Raw genomic sequence first — 23,899 nt, 5'->3', positions numbered from 1 at the left:
CAGATACGGCACACAAGTTCCTTGACTACAAGAATCAAAAACTCAGAGACAACTCACAATTCCTGATGTTACCGAAATTGCAGTAATCTTATTACCCAGAAAGTACATTTCCCCCAACTTCTAGTTTGGAATAAATTTAAACCTATTATAAAATTGAAAGACTAACACAGCACACTCCACATTCTCTGCACTAGATTCAACAGCCGTTGGCATGCACTTGGCTCACTTTCCCTCTCCCCACCCTGCTGCCTTGTGTGTACATACACACACACACGTTTTGGAAAACTGAAAACGAAGAGAGTTGCAGTGAGTCACTCTACCTTTCAGCGTGAATCTCCCAAAAATAAGGGCCTCTCCTATTATAGCCACAATACTCTTACCACATCTTTAAAGATCCATAATATATTAGTTCATATAGAGTGTATAATTGATATCTGTTCTTCTGGACTTAAAAAAAAAAAAGGTTCATTAGGCTTTTATAAAAATGAGTATTCTCCATCCACTTCATATCCTGTGAATATCTTCTCAGTTCAGGGAATATTTTCATGATCACTTTTTTTTGCTTTTGCTTTTTAGGGCTCTACCTGTGGCATATGGACGTTCCCAGGCTGGGGGCTCAACTGGAGCTGCAGCTGCCAGTCTGTACCACAGCCACAGCAGCTAGGGATCCAAGATGCATCTGCAACCTACACCACAGCTCATGTCAAGGTCGGATCCTTAAACCACTGAGCAAGGCCAGGGAATGAACACACATCCTCGTGGATACTAGTCGGGTTTGTTACCACCAAGCCTCCGCAGGAACTCCAAGGATCCCTTTTAATGACTGAGTCTTAGATCATGTATCCCAGAAGCAGAGCCTAAAGTGGGGATACTTGTTCTGGTGACTTTTAGGACCTCTCAGGAGACAGGAAGAGCAGAGGAAGAACAGAGTCTCAGAACTGGAGGTGACCAAGGGGATGTCACTGCCGGCGTCTGCCCCCCTATCCCTCCTCTAACTTCCTTGGGGAACTCTCCAGCCCTCAGAGAAGTTGCGGAACAGGTGCTCCTGGTGAGTAAGGGGACCTGAGCCCAACATTCTGGCAACATTCCCCCAACACTGGCCTGTAGTTGCAAAGTTTCAAATGCTTTGCTACTAGAAAGTGTTTCGAGGAACATCCTGCTTATAGAGCACTTGGCTCTTATTTATTTCCTCCTGGACCCCTTAGAAGTGAAATTAATTAAATAGTTTGCACTTTACATTTTGATACTTTTTCCCAAATTGCCAAGGAAAGGATATCCTAGCCTCTGTTTGACAAGAATGTTTAAGCATACCTCTGTGCTCCAAACCCTGGCCAGCGCTGAGTACTGCGCCTAGCGCCTTTTGAACTTGCGTTTCTTTGATTAGTAGTGAAGCTGACATCTTTTCATGTGTTCATACACAATTTCTTTTTAATAAGGCTACTGGGCACATTTTTGGTATAAATGTTGGTATGGTATCCGGTTTCAGGGAAGCTGTTTTTTGCTTTTTTCTTTTAAAAAAATTTTTTTAATTTTTTTGTCTTTTTGTCTTTTTAGGGCCCACCTGCATCATATGGAGGTTCCCAGGCTAGGGGTCAAATCGGAGCTACAGCTGCCAGCCTACACCACAGCCACAGCAACACCAGATCCTTAACCCACTGAGTGAGGCCAGGGATTGAACCTGCAACCTCATGGTCCTAGTCGGATTCATTTCCGAGCGCCACGATGGGAACTCCTCTTTCTTTCTTTTTTAGGGCCACATCTGCAGCATATGTAAGTTCCCAGGGTAGGGGCCGAATTGGAGCTGCAGCTGCCGACCTATGCCAGAGCCACAGAAACACCAGATCAGTGGCACATCTGTGACCTATGCCGCAGCTTGTGGCAAAGCCAGATCCTTAACCCACTGAGCAAGGCCAGGGTTCAAACTCACATCCTCACGGACACTATGTCAGGTTCTTACCCTGCTGAGCCACAGTGGTTTCAGGAGAGCTTTGTATTTTCTTTCAATACAATTAACTCATTTGCTAAAATCTTCATACATTTTAAAGGGAGGGAGTAAAGTAATTTTGAGTAAAATAATACTAGAAAAAAATTCAAACTATAAAAGCAGAATAGAATTCATAAGCAAATACACTGCCAAACATGAGTGCCAATGAAACTGCTCTAGCTCGACACCGACAATCACTGATACTCACGATCCTGTACTAAGTGCATGATTCCAAGAACTTTGCAAATACTACCTTATTTCGTGCTCACAGTGCCAAAAGGAGTTGGGATGATTGTGCCTGTTTACCAATGGGGAACCACAGATGTGGGGCAGCTCAGAGCTGGAGCCCATCCTGGGAAGAGAAGATGGGGTTTGAGACTGCAGCACAGAGCCTGTCCACTCAGCCAGATATGCCTCCTCTAGCTTGGCCTTCATGTCCCATCTATAAAAGGGGCAAAATAGCAGTGCTGATATAAATCAGATGCTATAAATAAAGTGGTTATTAAAAATTCTGTCACATTAAAAATATTCAATAATGTGACATTATTGCAGCAATTAAATATCTAGAAACTTATCCCAAAGAAATGATTAAGAATGTGGCCAGGAGTTCCTGCCATGGTACAGCAGGTTAAGAATGTGACTGCAGCAGCTCCAGTCACTGTGGAGGTGCAGTTTCGATCCCTGGCCTGGCACAGTGGGTTAAGGATCTGGCATTGCTGCAGCTATGGCACAGTTTTGCAGCTGTAGCTCAGATTCAACCCCTGGCCCAGGAATTTCCATATGCCATGGGTGCAGCCATAAAATAAAATAAAAATAAAGAATTTGGCTACAGCTATCATTTGTAATAGCAAAAAATGGGGAAACACTTTAAATGTCAAATATTACTAGATTGATTACATGCACTCATATGATGAAATGATATGCAGCCATTAAAATTATGTAGACTATTTTAATGATGTGAAAAGTTTATTATAAATTAAGTGTAAAGGCAGATTGTAGTGTGTCCTGTATTTCTAAATTATATGTATTTTTAATTGTTTAGTTTTAATGTGTAAACTATATGCCTTAACATAGAAAGATGGATAGAGAGATGATACAAATTCAGGAAAGACATAAACAAAAATGTGGGATGCTTGTACAGAGAGGCTCATGGCGGCAGTGATTGACTCATCACAGCAGCCTAAAGGTGGAACAGCCCAACTGTCCACCAAGATATGAGTGGATAAACGAAAGGTGGTACCTTCATTTCATTCAGGCATACTACCCAGCCATTAAAAGGAATGAAATTCTGACACATTGTAACATGGATAAACCCTGAAAACATGCCCAAAAAAATAAGCTAGACACAAAAGGACAAACACTGTATGATTCCACATATGTCAGGCACCCAGAATAGTCAAACTCATAGAGACAAAGTAGCTTAGAGGTCACCAAGAACTAGGAGGGGGAGATGGGAGTGAGTGTCTTAATGGGCATTGGAACTCCCATTTGTGATGATGAAAGACTGGAAGTGGATGGTGATGTTTCCACAAAATGGTGAATGTATTTAATGCCACTCAGTTGTACATTTAAAAACAGTCAAAATGGTGAATTTTATGTGATGTATATGTTACCACAATAAAAAACCAAAAACATATATGTTAATACATCTATTCTTACTATGTGTGTGTGTGTGTATATATATATATATATGTATGTGTGTGTATGCGTGTATACCCTACCGCGTTTAAAAAAACTGAAATGGGAGATTATGGATTTTCCTCTTTTTTTGGTTAGCATTTTCTAATTTTTCTACACTAAAAATGTAAAACTAAAAATATTCGAAAGCAAAAACAGGAGTTCCCATAGTGGCACAGCGGGTTAAGAACCCAGCATGAGGGTGTGGGTTCAATCCCTAGCCTTGCTCAGTGGGTTAAGGATCCAGAGTTGCCACGAGCTGCAGGATAGGAGCAGATACGGCTTGGAGCACAGTGTTGGTGTGGCCAGGCTGACAGCTGCAGCTCCCATTCACCCATTCAAGCCTTAGCCTAGGAACCTCCATATGCCTTAGGTGCAGTCTTAAAAAAAAAAAAAAAAAGAGAGAAAACAACTCCAGGATCCCTCAAGATAAGTAATAGATGGATAAAAACATATTTTGTTTCTGCCATAGACAGAGTTTTGAGGGGGGGGGGGGGAACACCTCAGCAAAAGCAGAATTTGGAAAAGAGAAGTGTATCGACATGAGCCCCTACTAGAAGGTTAGGAAAAAATCATATAGTCATAAAACATGTAAATCAAAAGTCACCAGGACCAGGAAAAGCAGCTTATAGAGAAATAGTAGAGAAACACAGACTCTGGACGAGGGGTTGTATATTTTGTGTTGTTGAGGCAGAAGGCTTTTTTTTTTTTTTTTTTTTTACTTCTTTGAGTGCCTGCATTCTGGCTAATCTACAGCCAAATATTATATATGACCAATTTGTAATTTTTATTTCATAAACGTGTACATTAAGTTTTGCAAAGCACCTCCGATTCGGTGTGGCTTGACATCTAGCTCTATAGATTCCTATTTCATCAGATGCAACAGGCAACTGTAATGTCCTTTTAGTGACAGGCATGGGGTCTCCTTGGTTAAATGTCGATGGACTGAGACGTCACCAAGACAGCAGCGAGGAGGTCATGCAGGGCCCTCTGCTGCCCAGCTAGGCCTTCTTCGCAGGCCATGGTCAGGGACACCGGGTACTGCGTATGTGGCTGCTTGGAGGATGCTGCTGTCTGCCCCTGTATTCTGCCCCTGAAGCCAGTGGCGAAACAGCCAGCGCAGCTGAGGCCCACGGACAACAGAAGCCCAGATGTTGGCACCCAGACCTGCTGCTGGTGGCCAGGGCCCCAGGAGGCCTGGCACCACAGCTCTGGACACACCCTCTGGGCCAAGCGTCCTTCCTCTGCCACTTTCTCTCCGCAGCCTGAGCCCTGGCCGCTCCCAGAGTGAAGGGCAGATCCTTGCCCTGCACCACTCTCCCTCTCCCTTCCCTGTCCGCCTTCGCAACCCACCTTGCCTGCACAGCCATCCCACCGAAGGGAAAGAAAGGAGCCCCTTCACCAGCACACTTGCTGTTTGCACAACTAAGGCTACATCCTCATTATTTATTACTATGATTTGGACACTCTAGGGGTCAACCCATGGCTCTACTCCACGGCTGCATGTTGTCAAAGTCAGAGGAAACATTACTGACAAGCTAAGTTTCTCTCCCAACGCCCGTTACATAAAGGAATTTCATGTACATACTTCGTCTTGTTCTCACTCCTGTGGTGGATGAAGGGTGGGCTTCAAAGTGCCACGTCCAGATTATGTTGGCCAAACCTCTCATATTGTGGGTCTGCACGGAGCAGTGGCAGGTCTGGGCCTGAAGCAAGTGACAAGTGACTGTAGATGGAGCGGAGCGAGCAGAGCCCTCAGGGGCTGCGACAAAGACAGCTGAGGAGGAGGGGCCGACGTCCTGCCAAGCAGGATGAAAGGACAGAAGGGTCGCCCACGCGTCCAAGTTCCTGAGACTCGGCTCCGCTCGGGAAACTTCTGAAGCTGGTCTCCTCTCAGCCAACTCAGGCTCACAAACGTCAAGCCTGAGTCAGCAAGCCTTCTGAAGCATCGGGCAGCTCTGGTGCGTCATCAGAGAAAGCGTGATTAGAAATGCTCCACGGCATCCCAAGCAGCGGCACGGCAGCCGTGGACTTGCCCGATCCCACCCGGCCCTGGGCAAGCCGGTCGGCTATGCCCGTGGGCACCAACCAAGTAGCCTGAGCACCGCCCAGTCGTTCTCACAGGTACTGAGCCTCCTCCAGGCAAACAAGACAGAGAGGAAAGGGGTAGAGAAAATATCATTCTATCTTGGGAAAGATCAAACTTGTTTATTGATTCATAGAAACATTTTCAACTTGGAAAGACAGAGGGCCAAGCCAGTAGAAAAGGTCTTCTAAGTAATGAGCTTGATTAAGAGGGAGATTTTAGGATTTATCCCAAACCATCTCTAGGGGGAAAGAACATAACAACTGATAGAAACATTCTCACCACATTTGAACAAAATACAACTTTAATCCATAATTTTCAAACTCATTTTCTACTTTAAAGGTGGTTAAAACTCGTATTCTCTTCTAGAGTTCAAAATGATATCTGCTTTTAAATATTTCCTCATCCAGACAAGCTCCTACTTGCCTCAACGGGATCTGCCAGCTTACACGAGAGTACTCTCATCCTCAGTCCGGCCCTTGCCCTATGCGACAGAGAGACCTGCAGGGAGAAAAAGAGAGAGTTGGTTTTAAAAATCAACGTGTATATGAAGTTGAAACCAATCACCACAAACAGAACAGAAATGAGCTTTGTTTACAGATGTGAACAAAAACTTCAATTAAAGTTGTAAGATGATGAAAGAGTTCCAGTCACGGGCAGAGTTGGAAGAGAAATTACAGCTCTGGCTTCCGACAGTGATTTTGTAAAAAAAATCCATGTCATTTTTTCACAATGATTCTCTCAGAGAGGAAAGACGGGATTTCAAATCCAACAAGTAGAAAAAAGGACTTAAAGAGTGTTGGCGATGGAGTCCCCTGGTGGCTCAGTGGGTTAAGGATCTGGCATTGCCACTGCTCTGGCTCAGGTTCTATCCCAAGCCGGAGAACTTCTGCACGCCGCTGGCCCCACCACCGGCCCCAGTCAAAAAAAAAGTATGTTGGAGAGAGTGTTCGAAACCAACAGATGTGAACCTGCAGCAGTAATATGACCTGTTAGCGCACAGCAATGTGGTGGAGTTTTTTATTTTATTTTTTTATTTTTGGCCTCTGCAAATGGAGGTTCCCAGGCCAGGGGTCTAATCTGAGCTGTAGCCGCAGGCCTACACCACAGCCACAGCAATGCGGGATCCAAGCCACGTCTGCGACCTACACCACAGCTCACAGCACCACCAGATCCTTAACCCACTGAGCATGGCCAGGGATTGAACCTGCAACCTCATGGTTCCTCGTCGGATTCATTAACCACTGAGCCACGACGGGAACTCCATGGTGGAGTTTATTAATGATGATGTCTTACTTTTATCAATTTACAAAGTACTCTCACTAACATTTTATTTTATTTAGTATAGAGGGAACACATAAGCTCACCCCCCCCCCTTTTTTTTGGCTGTACCTGCAGCATATGGACGTCCCCAGGCCAGGGATAGAACTAGCACCACAGTGGCAACCCGAGCCACTGCAGTGACAGGGAACACTGCCATTTTAATTTCCTTCATTAATTAATGAAGTTAAAACTTTGACATGTATCATTTTATTTTTGTATGAGTCACAGTTTTACCCTTCTGAAAATTATTCTTTAATGCTAATATCAAACTTACAGCATTTGTACTAATATCGCTATGTTATTTTAAAACATTTAAATGAATACCTTGCTTTGAAATCCCCCAAATGAACCATTTTAAGTTGTCATTATTTTTCACTGAAATATGATAAATATATAAAATGTCCAATATATATGGAAATCTTTTGTTTTTATCGTATTAGCAGAACAATGTAACTTCTTATTTCTTAAATTACATGGTCTGTTTTAACTGATTTATAACAATTCAAATTGTATTTGAGGGAGTTCCCTTGTGGCTCAGTGGGTTAAGAACCCAATATAGTGTCTCCTAGCCTGGGAACTTCCGTGCGCCACAGGTGCAGCTGGAAAAATTTAAAAAAAAAATGTATTTGAATCTCATGTGTTTTTGTTTGTTAGTTGTTTTTTATGTCCACCCCTGCAGTATATGAAAGTTCCTGGGTCAGAGATTAAATCCAAGCTGAAGCTGTGACCTATGCCACAGCTGCAGCAATGCTGGATCCTTTAACATACAGATCAGGTCGAGAATCAGATCCTCAGCTCCACAGGGATCTGGGCCACTGCAGATGGTTAACCTGCTGCAGCGCAGCGGGAACTCCCTCGTCATCTTTATCGCATTCTGTGGCATGATCATTTTCTATCTGCTTTACATCTTTGTTAAATTTGACAAATATCTTTTAAACATTTTCTTTGGAAAGTTAGAATATCCCTTGAGAGCGATTTGTTGTTATATTTGAGTCAAGTTTGGGAAGCCATAAGTAAATTGCCATGAATTGAAACTGATCAGACTCAGAGCAGCTGGTACCTCCTGTTGGAGGGACAGCCTAAGGCTGTACGAGGATCTGAGTATATTCTGACTTGGGAATAGACAGGGTTTAGGTAGATCCACGCCAAGGGTAGAGGAGATGCTGTTTAGTACTGTACTTTCCCCCCTTTGACCCAGCAATGAAGAGGCCTCAAACTGAAGTTGCAGAAATACTGGTGAGGATGTTGGCAGCTCCATGTTTGCAACCTATTAAGACATGCTTGAGGCCGCAAGGCAGGGACGCCACTGGAAAATGGGAAAACCTGCGTATGGGGCTAAGGCAGAGCACACCCCTTAGACGTTCAGGGCATCCATAAGGTCAAAGCCATCTCATAATACTGCTAAGATGGTGTCTGCCTTTCTTAATCTCTTTCACCAGAGTGCGCTGTAGTTTTCAACAGGCTACATGAGTTGATATCACTGTTCTGTGAAATGAAGGTGTGCTTAAGAATACATTTAAATTTTTTCTCAATGTTAAGTTCTAGTACAATAAATTTTGACAGATATAAAAAACTCACTGGAGAGCTTGAAAATGTTTGCATGTAAAGGAGAAAAACAGATAAAATAATGTAGGCCATGGCCCATCTCATCTGTGACCTGGGGAAGCAGCAACACTTCTTGGTTCTGTTTTCCTCTTTTGCAAGACAGGGAGAGTCTGTCTCAGAGTTCCCGTTGTAGCTCAGTGGTAATGAACCTGACTAGAATCCACGAGGATGTGGGTTTGATCTCTGGCCTCATTCAGTGGGTTAAAGATCCAGCGTTGCCGTGAGGCTGTGGTGTAGGTCACAGTTGTAGCTTGGATCCCGCATTGCTGTGGCTGTGGTGTAGGCCGGCAGCTACAGCTCTGATTGGACCCCCAGCCTGGGAACTTCTATACGGCTCAGGTGTGGCCCTAAAAAGACAAAAAAAAGGCGGGGGGGGGGGGGGGAATCCGTTTCACTGCCCATTTTACACCTTGAACCCTAAGACTCTGCGGCCCTCCAACACTGAAATGCTGTTGTTGCTGCAGAGGTCTGCTCTAGCCACAGAATTTTAGAGGCTTAGAGGAGTTAATTAACCTCCCCATGGTCACACAGGGTGAGGAATGGTGGCACTGAGATTCAAACCCAAGCCTGTCTCACCCCAGCATATAAGCATGGGAACATACGACTGAGCATCTCTCACCGAAGAGAAGAGCGTTGCTCACGGAAACAGCGCCCAGCTCTGACTCTCCAGCCCAGTGCCGGCCCGGGAGTTCACCTTAACAGTTTTTTTTTGTTGGCCTTCTTCTTTTGTGTCATTTGTAACTTCTTTATACTATAGGACAACAAACCTCCTTTGTTTCTATGGTAACTGAATCCTTCTGCACATCTAGGAAGTGGGCATTATTAAAACCAACAAATTCCTTAATGATGAGGTTATACTCTGAGATTTTCTTACTGTTTGAACATATAGAAAAAACAGTACTGTAAAATGCACTAACTTTTAAGTAAATTTTGGTCCTTTCCAAAAGAAGTTGCCACTTTAATGCCGTTCTCTGTTCATCTGTCATTGTAAGAAACTCATTTACCTGGTTAAAAAACACAAACGAGTATTTGGAAAGAATACTTAGAAATTCATCCTGACAACAATGTGAAACTTAAATCTGTCACTTAAAATGGAATTTCATTCATAGTAATTGCGGCTCGATTCTCTTGATGGAGGAGATAAGGTTTGAAAGGCTCCGAACTGGATCTCAGAAGCCGGTCCGTGGCTAGGCACAGAAAGCCCCCCTTACAAAGTGGAAACCACTGAGGGTTAATGGTCAACTTCAAGAGCAGGATTACACCTGGTGCCAGGCACGCAGGCTAGGCTCTGCTGCTGTGCCACCACAGGGACAAGTTCACAGCTGGGCGGTGAACTACTGCCACACCCTCCTCACGGAGGATCCTGTCCAGTGTCTCCAGTGTGTCATTTTACCCCGCCGTTATTTGACTCTATAAAATGTCATGTCCTGTGGCCAAGGACCCCTCTCATTATTCCTAAGAGTTAATGTTAGGATTTTAATACATACCATGGGAGTTCCCAGTGTGGCTCAGCAGTAACAAACCTGATCAGTATCCATGAGGATGTGTGTTCTCTCCCTGGCCTTGCTCCATGGGTTAAGGATCCAGCACTGCAGTGAGCTGTGACATAGGTCGCAGACGTGGCTTGGATCTGGTGCTGGTGTAGGCTGGCAGCTGTAGCTCTGATTCAACCCCTAGCCTGAGAAGTTTCTTTTCTTTTCTTCTTTTTTTTTTTTTTTTGGTCTTTTTGCCTTTTCTAGGGCTGCTCCTGCAGCATATGGAGGTTCCCAGGCTAGGGGTCTAATTGGAACTGTAGTCACAGGCCTACGCCAGAGCCACAGCAACGCAGGATCCGAACCACATCTGTGACCTACACCACACCTCACGGCAACACAGATCCTTAACCCACTGAGCAAGGCCAGGGATAAAACCTGCAACCTCATGGTTCCTCGTCGGATTCGTTAACCACTGAGCCACGATGGGAACTCCAGGCCTGGGAACTTTCATATACTGCAGGTGCTGCCTTAAAAAGACCAAAAAAAAAAAGTGTGTTAAATCAAGATTGATTTTTCTCAGACCTCTTTATTAATGAATCAATTTCTACCAACTGTTCACCAAAATAACTTACGTTGTAAGGGAGAAATAATTCAATTTGCAAGTACTTCTAAACATATTTTCCTTTTCTCTATTTACCATGCAGCCCAAAGTCTCCTCAGCAACACTTCCTGTGAGACTACAGGAATGGAGAGTGCCTGTGTGGTCGCTAAGATCAATTAGCATGTCAAAGCTGAGAAAAGCAGATTTAAATTCTGAAGAATCTCTGTTGCAAGTGGTACAAATGCTGGACGCCTCATTTACAATGGAACCACAGCCTGAGCTGGAAAGAAACAAAGACAACGATAAAATGTGAAGGTCCTAGGTGACAAATCTGACCCTCAGCAGAATCATCATTGAGACTTTTCGTCTAAGTGGGCACATAGAATATTTACAGAGTAAGTAATTACAGGGTGCTCAGCATTGCACAGGGTACAAAATGGACCTAGGAAATAACAAGGAACAATGCAAAACAATACAGCATGCTGGTCCTCTCACCTTCCCGCCTCCTGCCGGCTCCCAGCGGGGCGCCTGCCCAGGCTCACCTCCCCACTGGGGCCTTCCTCTCCTGTGCCAGCCACAGCCCTTCCCTTCTCAGAACAGCTGCACAACTTACACCTCAGTGCTGGCTTACATCCTGGCACACACTATATTCCACGCTACTGCAGCTCTGTCGGCTTTATCTCCAGGCTCAGAGTTTGAGGGCAGGAATCCTGGCTTGTGCCTAGAAAGCCTGTGTTCCACGAATGCTCACTTGGTCCTCTACTAGGTCCTCTGGACATCTACAGAATAACCCAAGCGCGGGGGAGGCTCGTACCCTAAATGCCGTGACACAGCATTTTTTTGAAGCAGGCATGCTTTTTTTTGAATCAGTCTTTCTATTCAATTTAGCCAATTTGAATAGAAAGACTGATTCAGTTTTCTCAAGCAGAGGGAGTGATATGAAGATACTGGTTTCTTATTAGCTACAAATCACTTTTTAAGTAAATTTTAGATGCTTTTCCTTAGCTATTAATATTAAAGATTTAGGAATAATATAGGAGACAATAACGCTTTTTAAAATCTTTGATAAATATTTTCCAAAAAATAAACACGTGCCTTACTGAACAGACTCTACATCAGTTTTTTCAACTTTAATGTGAAATCCTAAAATGTCTTAAAAATCCATAGGTCAATATCTTGACCATGGTGGTACATATACAAACCCACACATGTGATAAAAACTATATGGGGAGTTCCCGTCGTGGCGCAGTGGTTAACGAATCCGACTAGGAACCATGAGGTTGCGGGTTCCGTCCCTGCCCTTGCTCAGTGGGTTAACGATCCGGCGTTGCCCTGAGTTGTGGTGTAGGTTGCAGATGCGGCTCAGATCTGGCGTTGCTGTGACTGTGGTGAAGACTGGCAGCTGTAGTTCTGATTGGACCCCTAGCCTGGAAACCTCCATATGCCATGGGTACGGCCCTAAAAAGCAAACAACAAAACAAAACAAAACAAAACACAAATCCATAGGGAGACTGTCAGCATTTTAGACTTTTCTGGCCAAGCATCTTTTGGCGGAGATTATTAAATCTACTGGAGTTTACTTTTCTGTGCAAGGTAGATACTAGTTTTGACCTAGGAGAGGCTGGAAATCATATTCATCATTCAGTCGAACTAATTTATTAAAATGCCGCCACTTGTTTTGTTCCAGAATGTGGTCACCAAAATAATTTTTTTTTCTTTCTTTCTTTCTTTTCTTTTCTTTTTTTTTTTTTTCTGTCTTTTTAGGGTCGCACCTATGGCATATGGAAGTTTTCAAGCTAGGGATCAAATCGGAGGTGTAGCTGCAGCCTATGCCACAGCCACAGCCACGCCAGATCTGAGCCTCATCTGCCACCTACACCACAGCTCACAGCAACGCCAGATCCTTAACCCACTGAGTGAAGTGAAGCCAGGGATTGAACCCTCATCCTCATGAGTCTTAGTCAGGTTCGTTACTGCTGAGCCATGATGGGAACTCCCTTCAACTGCATTATAAACAAGCTTGTCACCCCTGTTAAAAGTTTCTGGCAGTATTGTACCTTTCCATTTTAGGGTTACTGAAACACAGTCAATTAAATTTTACTTTAAAGTGCAATTATAGTCTTTGAATCTAAATGGTTTGCAAGGAAAACTTCAGGATGGGTTATTTTATTTTATTTTACCTTATTTTATTTTATTGTCTTTTTTGCCTTTTTCTAGGGCCACTCCCACAGCATATGGAGGTTCCCAGGCTAGGGGCCTAACCAGAGCTATAGCCGCCAGCTTACACCACAGCTACAGCAACTCCAGATCTGAGCCAGGTCTGCAAACTACACCACAGCTCACGGCAACACCGGATCCTTAACCCACTGAGTGAGGCCAGGGATCGAACTTGTAACCTCATGGCTCCTAGTCGGACTCATTAACTCCCCCAGGATGGGTTATTTATTTGTACATTTCTTTCAAATGCCTAACTACCAAAGAATAGCTTTAACTTCATAGATTTTAAATTTTATTAACAATAGTTATTTATTTTGTGAAAGAATGAACTTTCTACAAGTAATGCGGTTACTTACCATTTACTTCGAACTACTTTTGTGGTTTCATCATCAATGTTCAGTGCAGAAATGTAGGCATAAAGAATTCCATAGAAAGGATCGGCTTTTCCCTCATTCTTCAAAGCTTTTACTTTTAATTGTTCAACTGTATAGACATCAACTATTGTACTTACTAAAAAAAAAATTTTCATCATCATTCTAAATATATTCTAAGAATGCTAAAGGATTATATCCAAAAAGAAAAGCTACAAAGCTCAAATGAGAACATATAGTAGCTTAAGCTATATAACAGAAAAATTATTACATATATTAAAACATAAAAATGGACATAAAAGCAAAAAATAAGCAAAAAAGGAAAAGAATGAGAAATTAGTCTTTATTAAAATGAATAATTTCTGACCATCAGAAGATTCCATTAAAAGAATGAAAGGAAAGCCGTAGAGTGGGATGCTAGCAATCTATAAGGAGACAGAGGAGTCATACCCAGAAGAGCTCAAGGGTTCTTAAAAATCGCTAAGAAAAAGATCGTCAATTCAATTTTTTAAATGGGGAAGACACTTTAAAAAGCACTTTACAAAAAGGATGTAAAAATGGACAATAAACGTATTGGCCTCACTATTTATCAAGAGAAAGCAAATTAAAGCAACAGTAGGATTCCACTAAACACCATTTAAAAGACTAAAACACAAACACTGGTGAGCAGGTGGAGCAGCTGGGAGAAGTGTGAATTGGCGTAAACATTTTGGAAAACCATTTGCAGACTCATATCAAGGTAAACAGGTGTGACAAAGCAATCCTCCCCTAGGAATGTATTTATCCGAGAAAAGCAGACAGAGCTCATCTAAAGTCACATTCACGAAGAGAGCAGAAATCCTGTTAGAGGAATAAGACAGAGAAACTATGACATATTCGTGCAATGGACTAGCACACCTCAACGAAAAGCAAGGCTGCACCCAGCCAAGTGGATGACACTCACGAATGTAACACTGAACCAAAAGAAGTCAGAGACACGAGTGAACGCACATGATACAATTTCACTTTTAAAATTCCAACATGGGCAAAATTGCTCTGTGGTTTCCTCGGTGTGAGAAGTGAGAATCACGTTTGGGACAGCGCGAGGCCTCGTCTGGGCCCTGGCAGTCACCTGAGGGGATGAGGCTGAAGCACCATGAAGCAGCGCGCAGAGCCACATGGGTTCCCGGTGCAGCACAGCGGTGCTGTCCCCTTAGTCTTTGTTTACTATTCTAGGTATTAAACTCCCATTAAAAAGTTTACCTGAGAAAGTTTACAAAACTAAGAATAATTAACCCATTAGTCATTTTTAGTTTTCCTTAATCTTAGAGGACTCTTAGAGGTCCAAATATTACTTGGGTGGGTAAAAATTTAACTTAAGTTGTGGTTTCTTCAGCATTTCACTATTTTCTTTTGTTGTTGTCTAGCACATGAAATTTAATCTTCTTTACTAAAAGCACAGTTATGTGTACCTATTTACCTATTTTATTTTTGTGTCTTTATCCTAGTATTAGTACACACACATTAGAAGATGTGCACAAAATGACACTGTTTATTTCTGGGCTGTCTGCTGTCTTCTGTTCTATTTATGTTTCTTATATTGAGTATTATTTTCTTTCTCTTGTTGTTCCCTTTTTTTTTTGCCTCACTGAGGCATAGGAATGCCTGGGCCAAGGATCAGATCCGAGCCGCAGTTGTGACCTACACCACAGATGCAGCAAAGCCGATCCTTAACCCATTGTGGCAGGACAGGGATTGAACCTGCGTCCTGGTGCTGCAGAGATGCTGCTGATCCCTCTGTGCCACAGAAGGAACTCCTATATTGAGTATTATTTTAAATAAAAATAATAAATGCTTTAAAGAAAATATTATGACAGTTTTACCCAGCCTTGTTTAATCAATTTCAGCCTATAAGTTTTTCATGGGAATAAGGAGCATTTAAAAAGACATAGCAGAGTTCCCATCATGGCTCAGTGGTTAATGAATCCAACTAGGAACCATGAGGTTGCAGGTTTGATCCCTGCCCTTGCTCCGTGGGTTAAGGATCTGGCGTTGTCGTGAGCTGTGGTGTAGGTTGCAGACGCGGCTTGGATCCCGTGTTCCTGTGGCTCTGGTGTAGGCTGGTGGCTACAGCTCTGATTCCACCCCTGGCCTGGGAACCTCCATGTGCCACAGGAGTGGCCCCAGAAATGGCAAAAAGCCAAAAAAAAAAAAAAGAGTAAAAAGACATAGCAACTCATTTTTGCCTTTGAGTAAATTTAATTAGAAAGGTTTCCACAGTGAAATAAAAGAAAGGGAAATTTAAGTTTCACTTTTGTGGTTACTTTGATATGAGTCATTGATCAGGAAAACTTTTTTTCCATACAAATTCAATAGTTTTGAGTAGCCAAGAAAAGCCTAGAGCAGGTGCTGTTGTTCTTGTCCCTATTTTCAGGTTGAGTGACAGGCAGGGACTGAGCAAATCCACCGCAAGTTCCAGGGAACACGTCTATGCTTCCTGGATGTCTCCTAAGATGGCACTACCCACAAGTGATCTGACATTTAAAAAAGCCCCCAAAGTAAAAATAAGAGCTTTAACTCTAATATACTACTTGGAAGTTCCTGTGTGACACAGTGGGTTAAGGATCCAGTGTTGCCTCTACTGCGGTGCAGCTTGCAACCATGGCGTGGGTTTGATCCTTGGCCCCAGAACTTCCGCATTTCACAGGTGTGGTCAAAATAAGTAAATAAGGAGTTCCCATCATGACGCAGTGGTTAATGAATCCGACTAGGAACCATGAGGTTGCGGGTTCGATCCCTGCCCTTGCTCAGTGGGTTAACGATCCGGCGTTGCCGTGAGCTGTGGTGTAGGTTGCAGACGCGGCTCGGATCCCGAGTTGCTGTGGCTCTGGCGTAGGCCAGTGGCTACAGCTCCGATTTGACCCCTAGCCTGGGAACCTCCATACGCCGCGGGAGCGGCCAAAGAAATAGCAAAAAGACAAAAAAAAAAAAAGTAAATAAGGGAGTTCTCTGATGGCCTAGCGGGTTGAGGCTCCTGCGTTCTCACCGCTGTGGCTCTGGTTGCTGCTGTGCGGCGTAGGTTCAATCCCTGGCCCAGGAATTCCCACATACTGCCTGTGTGGCAAAAAAGAAAAAGAAAAAAAAAAAAAAAACAAGAGAGAACCTGAAATAAACGTTGCAACTCTCATAAAAAAAAAAAAAAAAGTAAATAAATAAATGCTTCAAGCTTGTCCCTTCCTGTAGGCAAAAAAGACGGTGGTTCTAATTTTGATCCAGTGGTATTTCTTCTATTAGTGATTGCTATTGAAGGAAATGTGTTTAATATCCTCAGGAAAGCATTAACAAAGCTCTTCTTTTACAAAATTAATGTGACTTGCAGATTAATTTAGTTTATGCTTAATTCAACTGCCACTCTCTTGAGATGAATTAGGTGTCCTCTGTTACAGGAAGTATTTCACCTCCCAGGATGAAGTTACAGAATGCTTCAGGGAGTGATCTAAGGCTACCTCTGCTTTTTCCCAATGCCCCCAGGGTCTAAGCATAAGCCACAGATGGCAACAGACAGCATCCCTTTCAAAGTTGAGCCTCAACCTGGGCTGCATAGATTTGGGGTCTGTAAACACATAGCACTTTATGCAAAATTCTCTGTGTGGGTACAGCTACTCTTCTGGGGGGAGAGTCATTAATTCTCATCTGGCTGGCCAAAGGTCATATAAGCCTCCAAAAGTTTTAAACTACCTTTTTAAAAGGAAAGCATTGCACTTAAATAATAAGAATATAATATATTTTACTATGTACCCTTATAGGCCCAAATTCTGGCCTTTTAAAAATTCAAATAATATTTAAAGGTCACTTACAATTTATGGATTCTTTCAAACAACTGCCAATTTCATCATCCAGAGGATTTGCTTCTTTATTTTCTCTTATAAAATGCAATAGGATGTTAGCTTCTGGTGTATCTTAAATTGAAAATGCATAATAAGTAAATATCAAACTGATTTTTTTTTAAATTTTTTGGTCTTTTTGCCATTTCTTGGGCCACTCCCGGGGCATATGGAGGTTCCCAGGCTAGGGGTCGAATCGGAGCTGTAGCCACTGGCCTACGCCAGAGCCACAGCAACGCGGGATCCGAGCCACATCTGCAACCTACACCACAGCTCACGGCAATGCCGGATCGTTAACCCACTGAGCAAGGGCAGGGATCGAACCCGCAACCTCATGGTTCCTAGTTGGATTCGTTAACCACTGCGCCACGACAGGAACTCCTGATTATTTTTTAAATCACTGTGAATAATCCAAAATTATTATTTTTTTGGCTGCACCCACGGCATGAAAAAATTCCCTGGGCCAGGGATCAAACCCACACCACAGCTGACACCAGAGCCACAGCAGTGACAACATCGGGTCCCTAAACTTCTAGACTACCAGGGAACTCTCAAAATTATTTTTATTATTATTTTTTTTTTTTTTTTTTTGCTTTTTAGGGCCACACCCATGGCAATATGGAGGTTCCCAGGCTAGGGAGTCGAATTGGAGCTATAGCTGCCGGCCTACACCACCGACACAGCAATGCCAGATCTGAGCCGAGTATACGACCTACATCACAGCTCACAGCAATGCCAGATCCTTAACCCAATGAGTGAGGCCAGGGATCGAACCCAATCTTCATGGTTCCTAGTCAGATTCATTTCTGTTGCGCCACAGTGGGAACCCCCCAAAATTATTTTTATTAGTAAAAAGTGAAGACATTTAAGAATATTAATCGAAGAGAGTATTACAAAGCCATTATCGGTGTGATGTGGTGCTGCTCTGTGAACACACAGAGATGTACGCCAGATGCTGTGAGTTTAAAGAGCAGCTTACAAAATGTTGCCATACAATTCCCTTTCCTTTTAAAAAGGTACATAAACCAAATTACGTGGAAGAATATATACCGACAAAATGATTATCACCCATAAGATGGTGAATTAATAGGTGATTTTTGTTTCCACAGAAATCAAAGCAACGAGGGTCCTGGGAGGAAGAGTGGGGTGCAGCACTGCTGTCACGATCCCTAAGGACAGCAGAGTTGGCCCAGATGGTCTGTGGGTCAGACATTCTGCCTTCCCCAGCTGATGAGCAACCTGGCTGGGACGGAAGCTCAAACCATTTAGAAGTTCTCCATTTCCACACAGCAGGTGCAGCCCAAGAAATGAGAAGTAAGGCGGATTAAAATAAGCATATTGAAATTCGTATGCCTTTATATCTCTTTTCCTTTAAATGTGTCTCCCTGAGAAATAAGGCATTCGTTTTAATGATGTTGGCATCGCTAAAAAAAAAATTGATATTTCCCCTTTGAATCTGTTTTCAGAGCCAAATGCACAACATCCTAATCCATCTCATTAACTTCAAATCAGTTAAAATCACTGCTGTCAAGCTTGATAACCTTTTCTGCCAGACAAATCCAATTATCTTTTAGAGGCTGATTTTCTAACACTGGTGCTATAAAATATTCTAATAATAGTCTATTAGTTTTAATAAAATATTAAAAATAAGAAACCAGGGGAGTTCCCATCATGGCGCAGCAGAAACAAATCCGACTAGGAACCATGAGGTTGCGGGGTCAATCCCTGGCCTTGCTCAGTGGGTTGAGGATCTAGCTAGCATTGCCATGAGCTGCAATGTAGGTCGAAGACGTGGCTCAGATCTGATGTTGCTACGGCTGTGGTGAAGGCTGGCAGCACCAGTTCCGATCAGACCCCTAGCCTGGGAACTTCCATATGCCGCGGGTACAGCTCTAAAAAGACAAAAAATGAGAAGAAGAAGAAGAAGAAACCAGGAGTTCCCGTAGTGGCGCAGAGGAAATGAATCTGACTAGGAGCCATGAGGTTGCAGGTTCGATCCCTGGCCTTGCTCAGTGGGTTAAGGATCTGGCATTGCCATGAGCTGTGATGTAGGTGGTAGATGCAGCTCAGATCTGGCATTGCTGTGTCGGTGGTGTAGGCCGGCAGCTGTAGCTCCGATTCAGCCCCTTCACCTGGGAACCTCCATATGCCATGGGTGCAGCCCTTAAAAAAAGCAAAAATAAAAAAAATAAAATGATACTCTGCCATAGCGTATGAAGGATTATTCCATTTCTGGGAATTCTGTGCTTTTGTGCAGGGTTGTCCTGATCTTTCTGTCTGCACTACAAAGTACTCGTAGGATGCTTTAGGGCACTAACTCCTCACCTCCCCAGTCTTGCTGCCCTGACATCATGCTGGAAGAAGCTGTAAACCTTTTAACAATCACTCGCAGTTATGAACGAATGATACTACCTATATGTCATATGTTTTCCATGCTCTAGCACTAAAGTATCTGAATGCAGTGAAACTGAATTTATTTTTAAAAAGTCACTGATTTTGGTTACGAAATCAATAGCACTATCTCTCAAAAATCACCACAAGGGATGATGCTTTAAAAATGGGTCTGATTTTCCACAATTATTTAGTGAAATATCAAAATATCAAAGACATCACAAGTTTTTAAAAGTCACATAAAGTGATTTTGCACTTTTAATTCAAATGAAATCCAAGCTTCATTTTCTTTTTTTTTTCTTTTTTAGCTTTTTAGGGCCGCACCTGAGGCATATGGAGGTACCCAGGCTAGGGGTCCAATCCGAGCTATAGCTGCCGGCCTACACCACAGCCACATGGGATCTGAGCTGTGTCTGTGGATCCTTAACCCACTGAGCAAAGCCAGGGATTGAACCTGCAACCTCATGGTTCCTAGTCGGATTCGTTTCCACTGCGCCACAACAGGAATTCCTTCATTTTCATTCTTAAACACATTGCACAAATATTGGAATACATGATACAGTCATTTCCAAAGGAATAAAAAATTTCAGATAGCTTTTTACCTGGATTTGTTGTAATAATGGTTTTTGAGATTACAGTTGCTGTCATGCAGTTCCGAAATTTGTCAAAACTTATTCTTACATCTGAGGCAAATATCACTGTTTGGGGGGAAAGGCATTTTAAAATTATTACATGAGATAAAAGATGACAAATATTGAACATAAACATTGAAGTATGATACCTGTTTCTCGGGGCATCCAGCTCTGTGCAAGTAGAATAGATTCATTATCCCAACTGCATGCATCAAAAAAGAAGCGAAGTGAAAAAAATCAAATACATTAGGAAAAACTGGCAGCAACCACATTATTTACCAGAAAAAGGATGTCTTGATGGCTAGGGTTAACGATCCCCCTTGTGGTCAGGGTACAGTTGAGGATCTTGGCTTCTCCTGCATTTTGCAGGGCTATACTATCTATTTCACAGAATAAAGCATTCATTCAGCACCATTCATCTCTAACAACTCCTGCCTCCTCAACTCCTTCTTTTCCTACTCAGGTCACTGTAGACTACTTAGAACTGAATGACTACAAGTATAAAGATTTTTTTTTTTTTTTTTTTTTGCTTTTTAGGGCTGCACCTGTGGCATATGGAGGTTCCCAGGCTAGGGGTTAAAATCAGAGCTACATCTGCCAGCCTACACTATAGCCCCAGCAACGCCGGATCCAAGCCGTGTCTGTGACCTACACCACAGCTCAGCAATGCAGGATCCTTAACCTAGAGTGAGGCCAGGGATCGAACCTGCAACCTCATGGTTACTCATCGGATTTGTTTCTGCAGCGCCACAATGGGAACTCCAGGTCTAAAGATCTTTAAGTCACTCTTTCATAGCATTAAGTGAGGACCTCCACAATGATAACCTGCTCAGGGAACTTGATGGATTGAAGGCCTGTTTCAAATTAAGCACTTTCTTCGGTACCCAGGCGTCTGGAGTCTCAACAATGCCATGTTATACCCTGTGATGCTGCAGCACGTAGCCCCGCCCCACATGTGACACACCCGGAGCCCACAGAACCCAGTCTGACACTTGCTTTTCTACCATCCTAACACGGCCTGGCTCCAGGGTACCACCCAAGGAATCAAAGAAAGTTGGCCCCTTCTTTATCAATGGGGCTAATAAATCACCGCTTGTTACAAAAAGAGAGTGCGATAATAAGCCAGCAACGGTAGATTCCATCCATGTAACCCATTCCATCTAAAGATCCCATTTTAAGGGAACAGACTATAATGACTCAATACACCAGAGCAAGGTTTACTTTTAAAATATCATTTCTGGAGTTCCCGTTGTGACGCAGTGGTTAACGAACCCCACTAGGAACCATGAGGTTGTGGGTTCGATCCCTGGCCTTGCTCAATGGGTTAAGGATCTGGTGTTGCTGTGAGCGGTGGTGTAGGTCGCAGACTTGGCTTGGATCCCACATTGCTGTGGCTGTGGTGTAGGCTGGCGGCTACAGCTCCGATTCAACCTCTAGCCTGGGAATCTCCATGTGCCCCAGGAGCGGCCCAAGAAAATAGCAAAAATACAAAAAAAAAATGATAATAATAAAATAAAGTAAAATATCATTTCCCTATCATTACTTTTTCTAATATGAAATCCATCATCCTTTTTTTTTTTTTTTTTTTTTTTTAATGGCCATCCACCACAGCACATGGAAGTTCCTGAACTGGGAATCAAACTGGTGCCTCCGCAGCAACCCGAGCCACTGTGAGACAATGCCGGATACTCAACCTGCTGCACCACAGCAGAACCCCTGTGAAATCCAACATCTTTTGGATCAAATTTAAATGTTCTCACTTGGTGATAATAGGACAGATTTTACAGTTTGGAAGAGATGTGGGAAGTTACCATATCATTGCAAAAGAAGACTCTGTCTCGTCATAGAGTTTAACTTCACACCTCTGGCCTTTTCTTTGATCTGAAGTGGTAAAGTATTTTGGCTTTCCAACCTTAGAAATTGAAGGAAATCATTATTCTTCTTCACTATAGTTACAGAGGTCCTTAAATATTTGTTGATAGAAATACTCACGTTTACCTTTTAGACAACAAATTAGAAATACCAAAAGAGCAAGAATCACTAATACACATTTGATGAGTTAAAAGCACCTTTGGGAGTTCGAGTTGCGGCTCAGCAGGTTAAGAACACGGCTAGTATCCATGAGGACTCGGGTTTGATCCCTGGCCTCACTCAGTGGGTTGGGGACCCAGAGTTGCCATGAGCAGACATGGCTTGGATCTGGCGTTGCTGTGGCTGTGGTGTCAATTGGCAGCTACAGCTCTTATTCAACCCCTAGCCTGGAAACTTCCATATGCTGTGGGTGTGTCCCTAAAAAGACAAAAAATAAAATAAATGAAACCATATTTTATCTCTAAACTACGTATTTTTAAGTTGTAAATTACACGCTTTGTTTGAAGAGATACAGATATATGTGCTTTAAGTAAGACTGTGGAATCTTTTCAACATGTCGGAACAAGTGCTCCACGACAAGGCCCTCGGGTGGCATCTATGTATCCCTACGGCTTAGCGCAGGCCTGGCATGGAGTGCATGTGACTGGGTGACTTCATCTCTCCAGGCCTCAGCGTTCCTGTCTTGCAGCCCAGGTATGGATACCTTCTTCACTACCTTCATAGGGATAAGCTGGTAAGGACCAAATGAGGGAGGTGGGCAATGCCCCTTAATACACCATCTGATTCAGTCCACTTGCGGAGAAAGAGGATCACAGAAGTGGGAATGAAGCCAGGGGCCCCTCAGGGAATTCTCACAGGGAACAACAGAAACCTCAGACATAGCGATGGCCCAAGCACAGACAGTCCACCGGCTGCCCCCTACTGTCACCCCTGGATCTAATGTTAGGGCCAAATTCCATGAGAAAGAGCTGAAGAAAGACTCACAGTTGCCTGTAGAAGAGCAGGATCTGGAAACAAATTAAGAGGAAAGGACAGACAGCACATGAGAGAAGCCGACTATCTCATGGGACATAAGAAAACAGTATGAAAAGGAGTTTTAAAGTGAATAGATCTACGTAGGAGTGAGAATGAAGCAAGAATAGGTTACATAAAAATCTGAAGAAAAGGAAATGTAAGAGGAATGAAAGCAAATGGGAGAAGAAAGATATGGAAAAAAAAGAGGTAATATAATCCTATGAAAAAGGTCAGATTCAAGGGGTGGCCAGGGAAATGGGGGGCATGGAAAAAGCTGTTGCAGGTTTTATTTTTTATTATTTTTATTTTTTGTCTTTTTTGTTGTTGTAGTTGTTGTTGTTGTTGCTGTTGCTATTTCTTGGGCCGCTCCCGCGGCATATGGAGGTTCCCAGGCTAGGGGTCTAATCGGAGCTGTAGCCGCCAGCCTACGCCAGAGCCACAGCAACTCGGGATCCGAGCCGCGTCTGCAACCTACACCACAGCTCACGGCAACGCCGGATCGTTAACCCACTGAGCAAGGGCAGGGACCGAACCCGCAACCTCATGGTTCCTAGTCGGATTCGTTAACCACTGCGCCACGACGGGAACTCCTTTTTTTTTTTTTTTTTTGAGTTGCAGGTTTTATATTCACACTGAGTTTTAGAAAATTCTTACTACACTGTAACATAATGGCATTACATAGAATTTCGGAGAAATTGAGAGATTATATCCTGCCTTTACATAAGATTGAGGACTTCCCATTGTGGCTTAGCAGGTTAAGACCCCAACCAGTATCCAAGAGGATGTGG

The 23,899-nt window shown here is 43.1% G+C and overlaps 2 protein-coding genes across 11 annotated transcripts in view; both read right to left on the bottom strand.

Moving 5' to 3' along the window:
* HAGH (hydroxyacylglutathione hydrolase) overlaps positions 1-5,337 on the bottom strand; it is a 28,703-nt gene extending 23,366 nt beyond the window's left edge. For 2 of the 3 annotated variants that reach the window (XM_047780936.1, XM_047780938.1), the window contains exon 1: positions 5,250-5,271. Coding sequence is in view for 1 of the 3 variants with exons in the window: in XM_047780940.1 (XP_047636896.1) it covers positions 5,250-5,331 (82 nt within the window). In the remaining 2 variants the exon portion in view is untranslated. Of the gene's footprint in view, positions 1-5,249 lie in introns of all 3 variants that reach the window. The other variant, XM_047780940.1, reaches the window with a different exon arrangement.
* A 512-nt stretch (positions 5,338-5,849) lies between these two features.
* MEIOB (meiosis specific with OB-fold) overlaps positions 5,850-23,899 on the bottom strand; it is a 36,924-nt gene continuing 18,874 nt past the window's right edge. For 3 of the 8 annotated variants that reach the window (XM_047780927.1, XM_047780935.1, XM_047780929.1), the window contains 8 exons: positions 22,037-22,137; positions 20,375-20,427; positions 20,196-20,291; positions 17,176-17,277; positions 13,325-13,478; positions 10,848-11,031; positions 9,593-9,679; positions 5,850-6,248 (listed from right to left, as the gene is read on the bottom strand). In XM_047780927.1, the coding sequence (XP_047636883.1) occupies positions 6,150-6,248; positions 9,593-9,679; positions 10,848-11,031; positions 13,325-13,478; positions 17,176-17,277; positions 20,196-20,291; positions 20,375-20,427; positions 22,037-22,137 (876 nt within the window). In that variant the 3' untranslated portion in view covers positions 5,850-6,149. Of the gene's footprint in view, positions 6,249-9,592; positions 9,680-10,847; positions 11,032-11,364; positions 11,531-13,324; positions 13,479-17,175; positions 17,278-20,195; positions 20,292-20,374; positions 20,428-22,036; positions 22,138-23,899 lie in introns of those variants that run through there. The other 5 variants (XM_047780928.1, XM_047780930.1, XM_047780931.1 and 2 more) reach the window with 5 other exon arrangements.

Source organism: Phacochoerus africanus, chromosome 5 (assembly GCF_016906955.1).
Source record: "Phacochoerus africanus isolate WHEZ1 chromosome 5, ROS_Pafr_v1, whole genome shotgun sequence".
Taxonomy (NCBI): Eukaryota; Metazoa; Chordata; class Mammalia; order Artiodactyla; family Suidae; genus Phacochoerus; species Phacochoerus africanus.
This window is presented reverse-complemented; position numbering and strand designations above follow the sequence as displayed.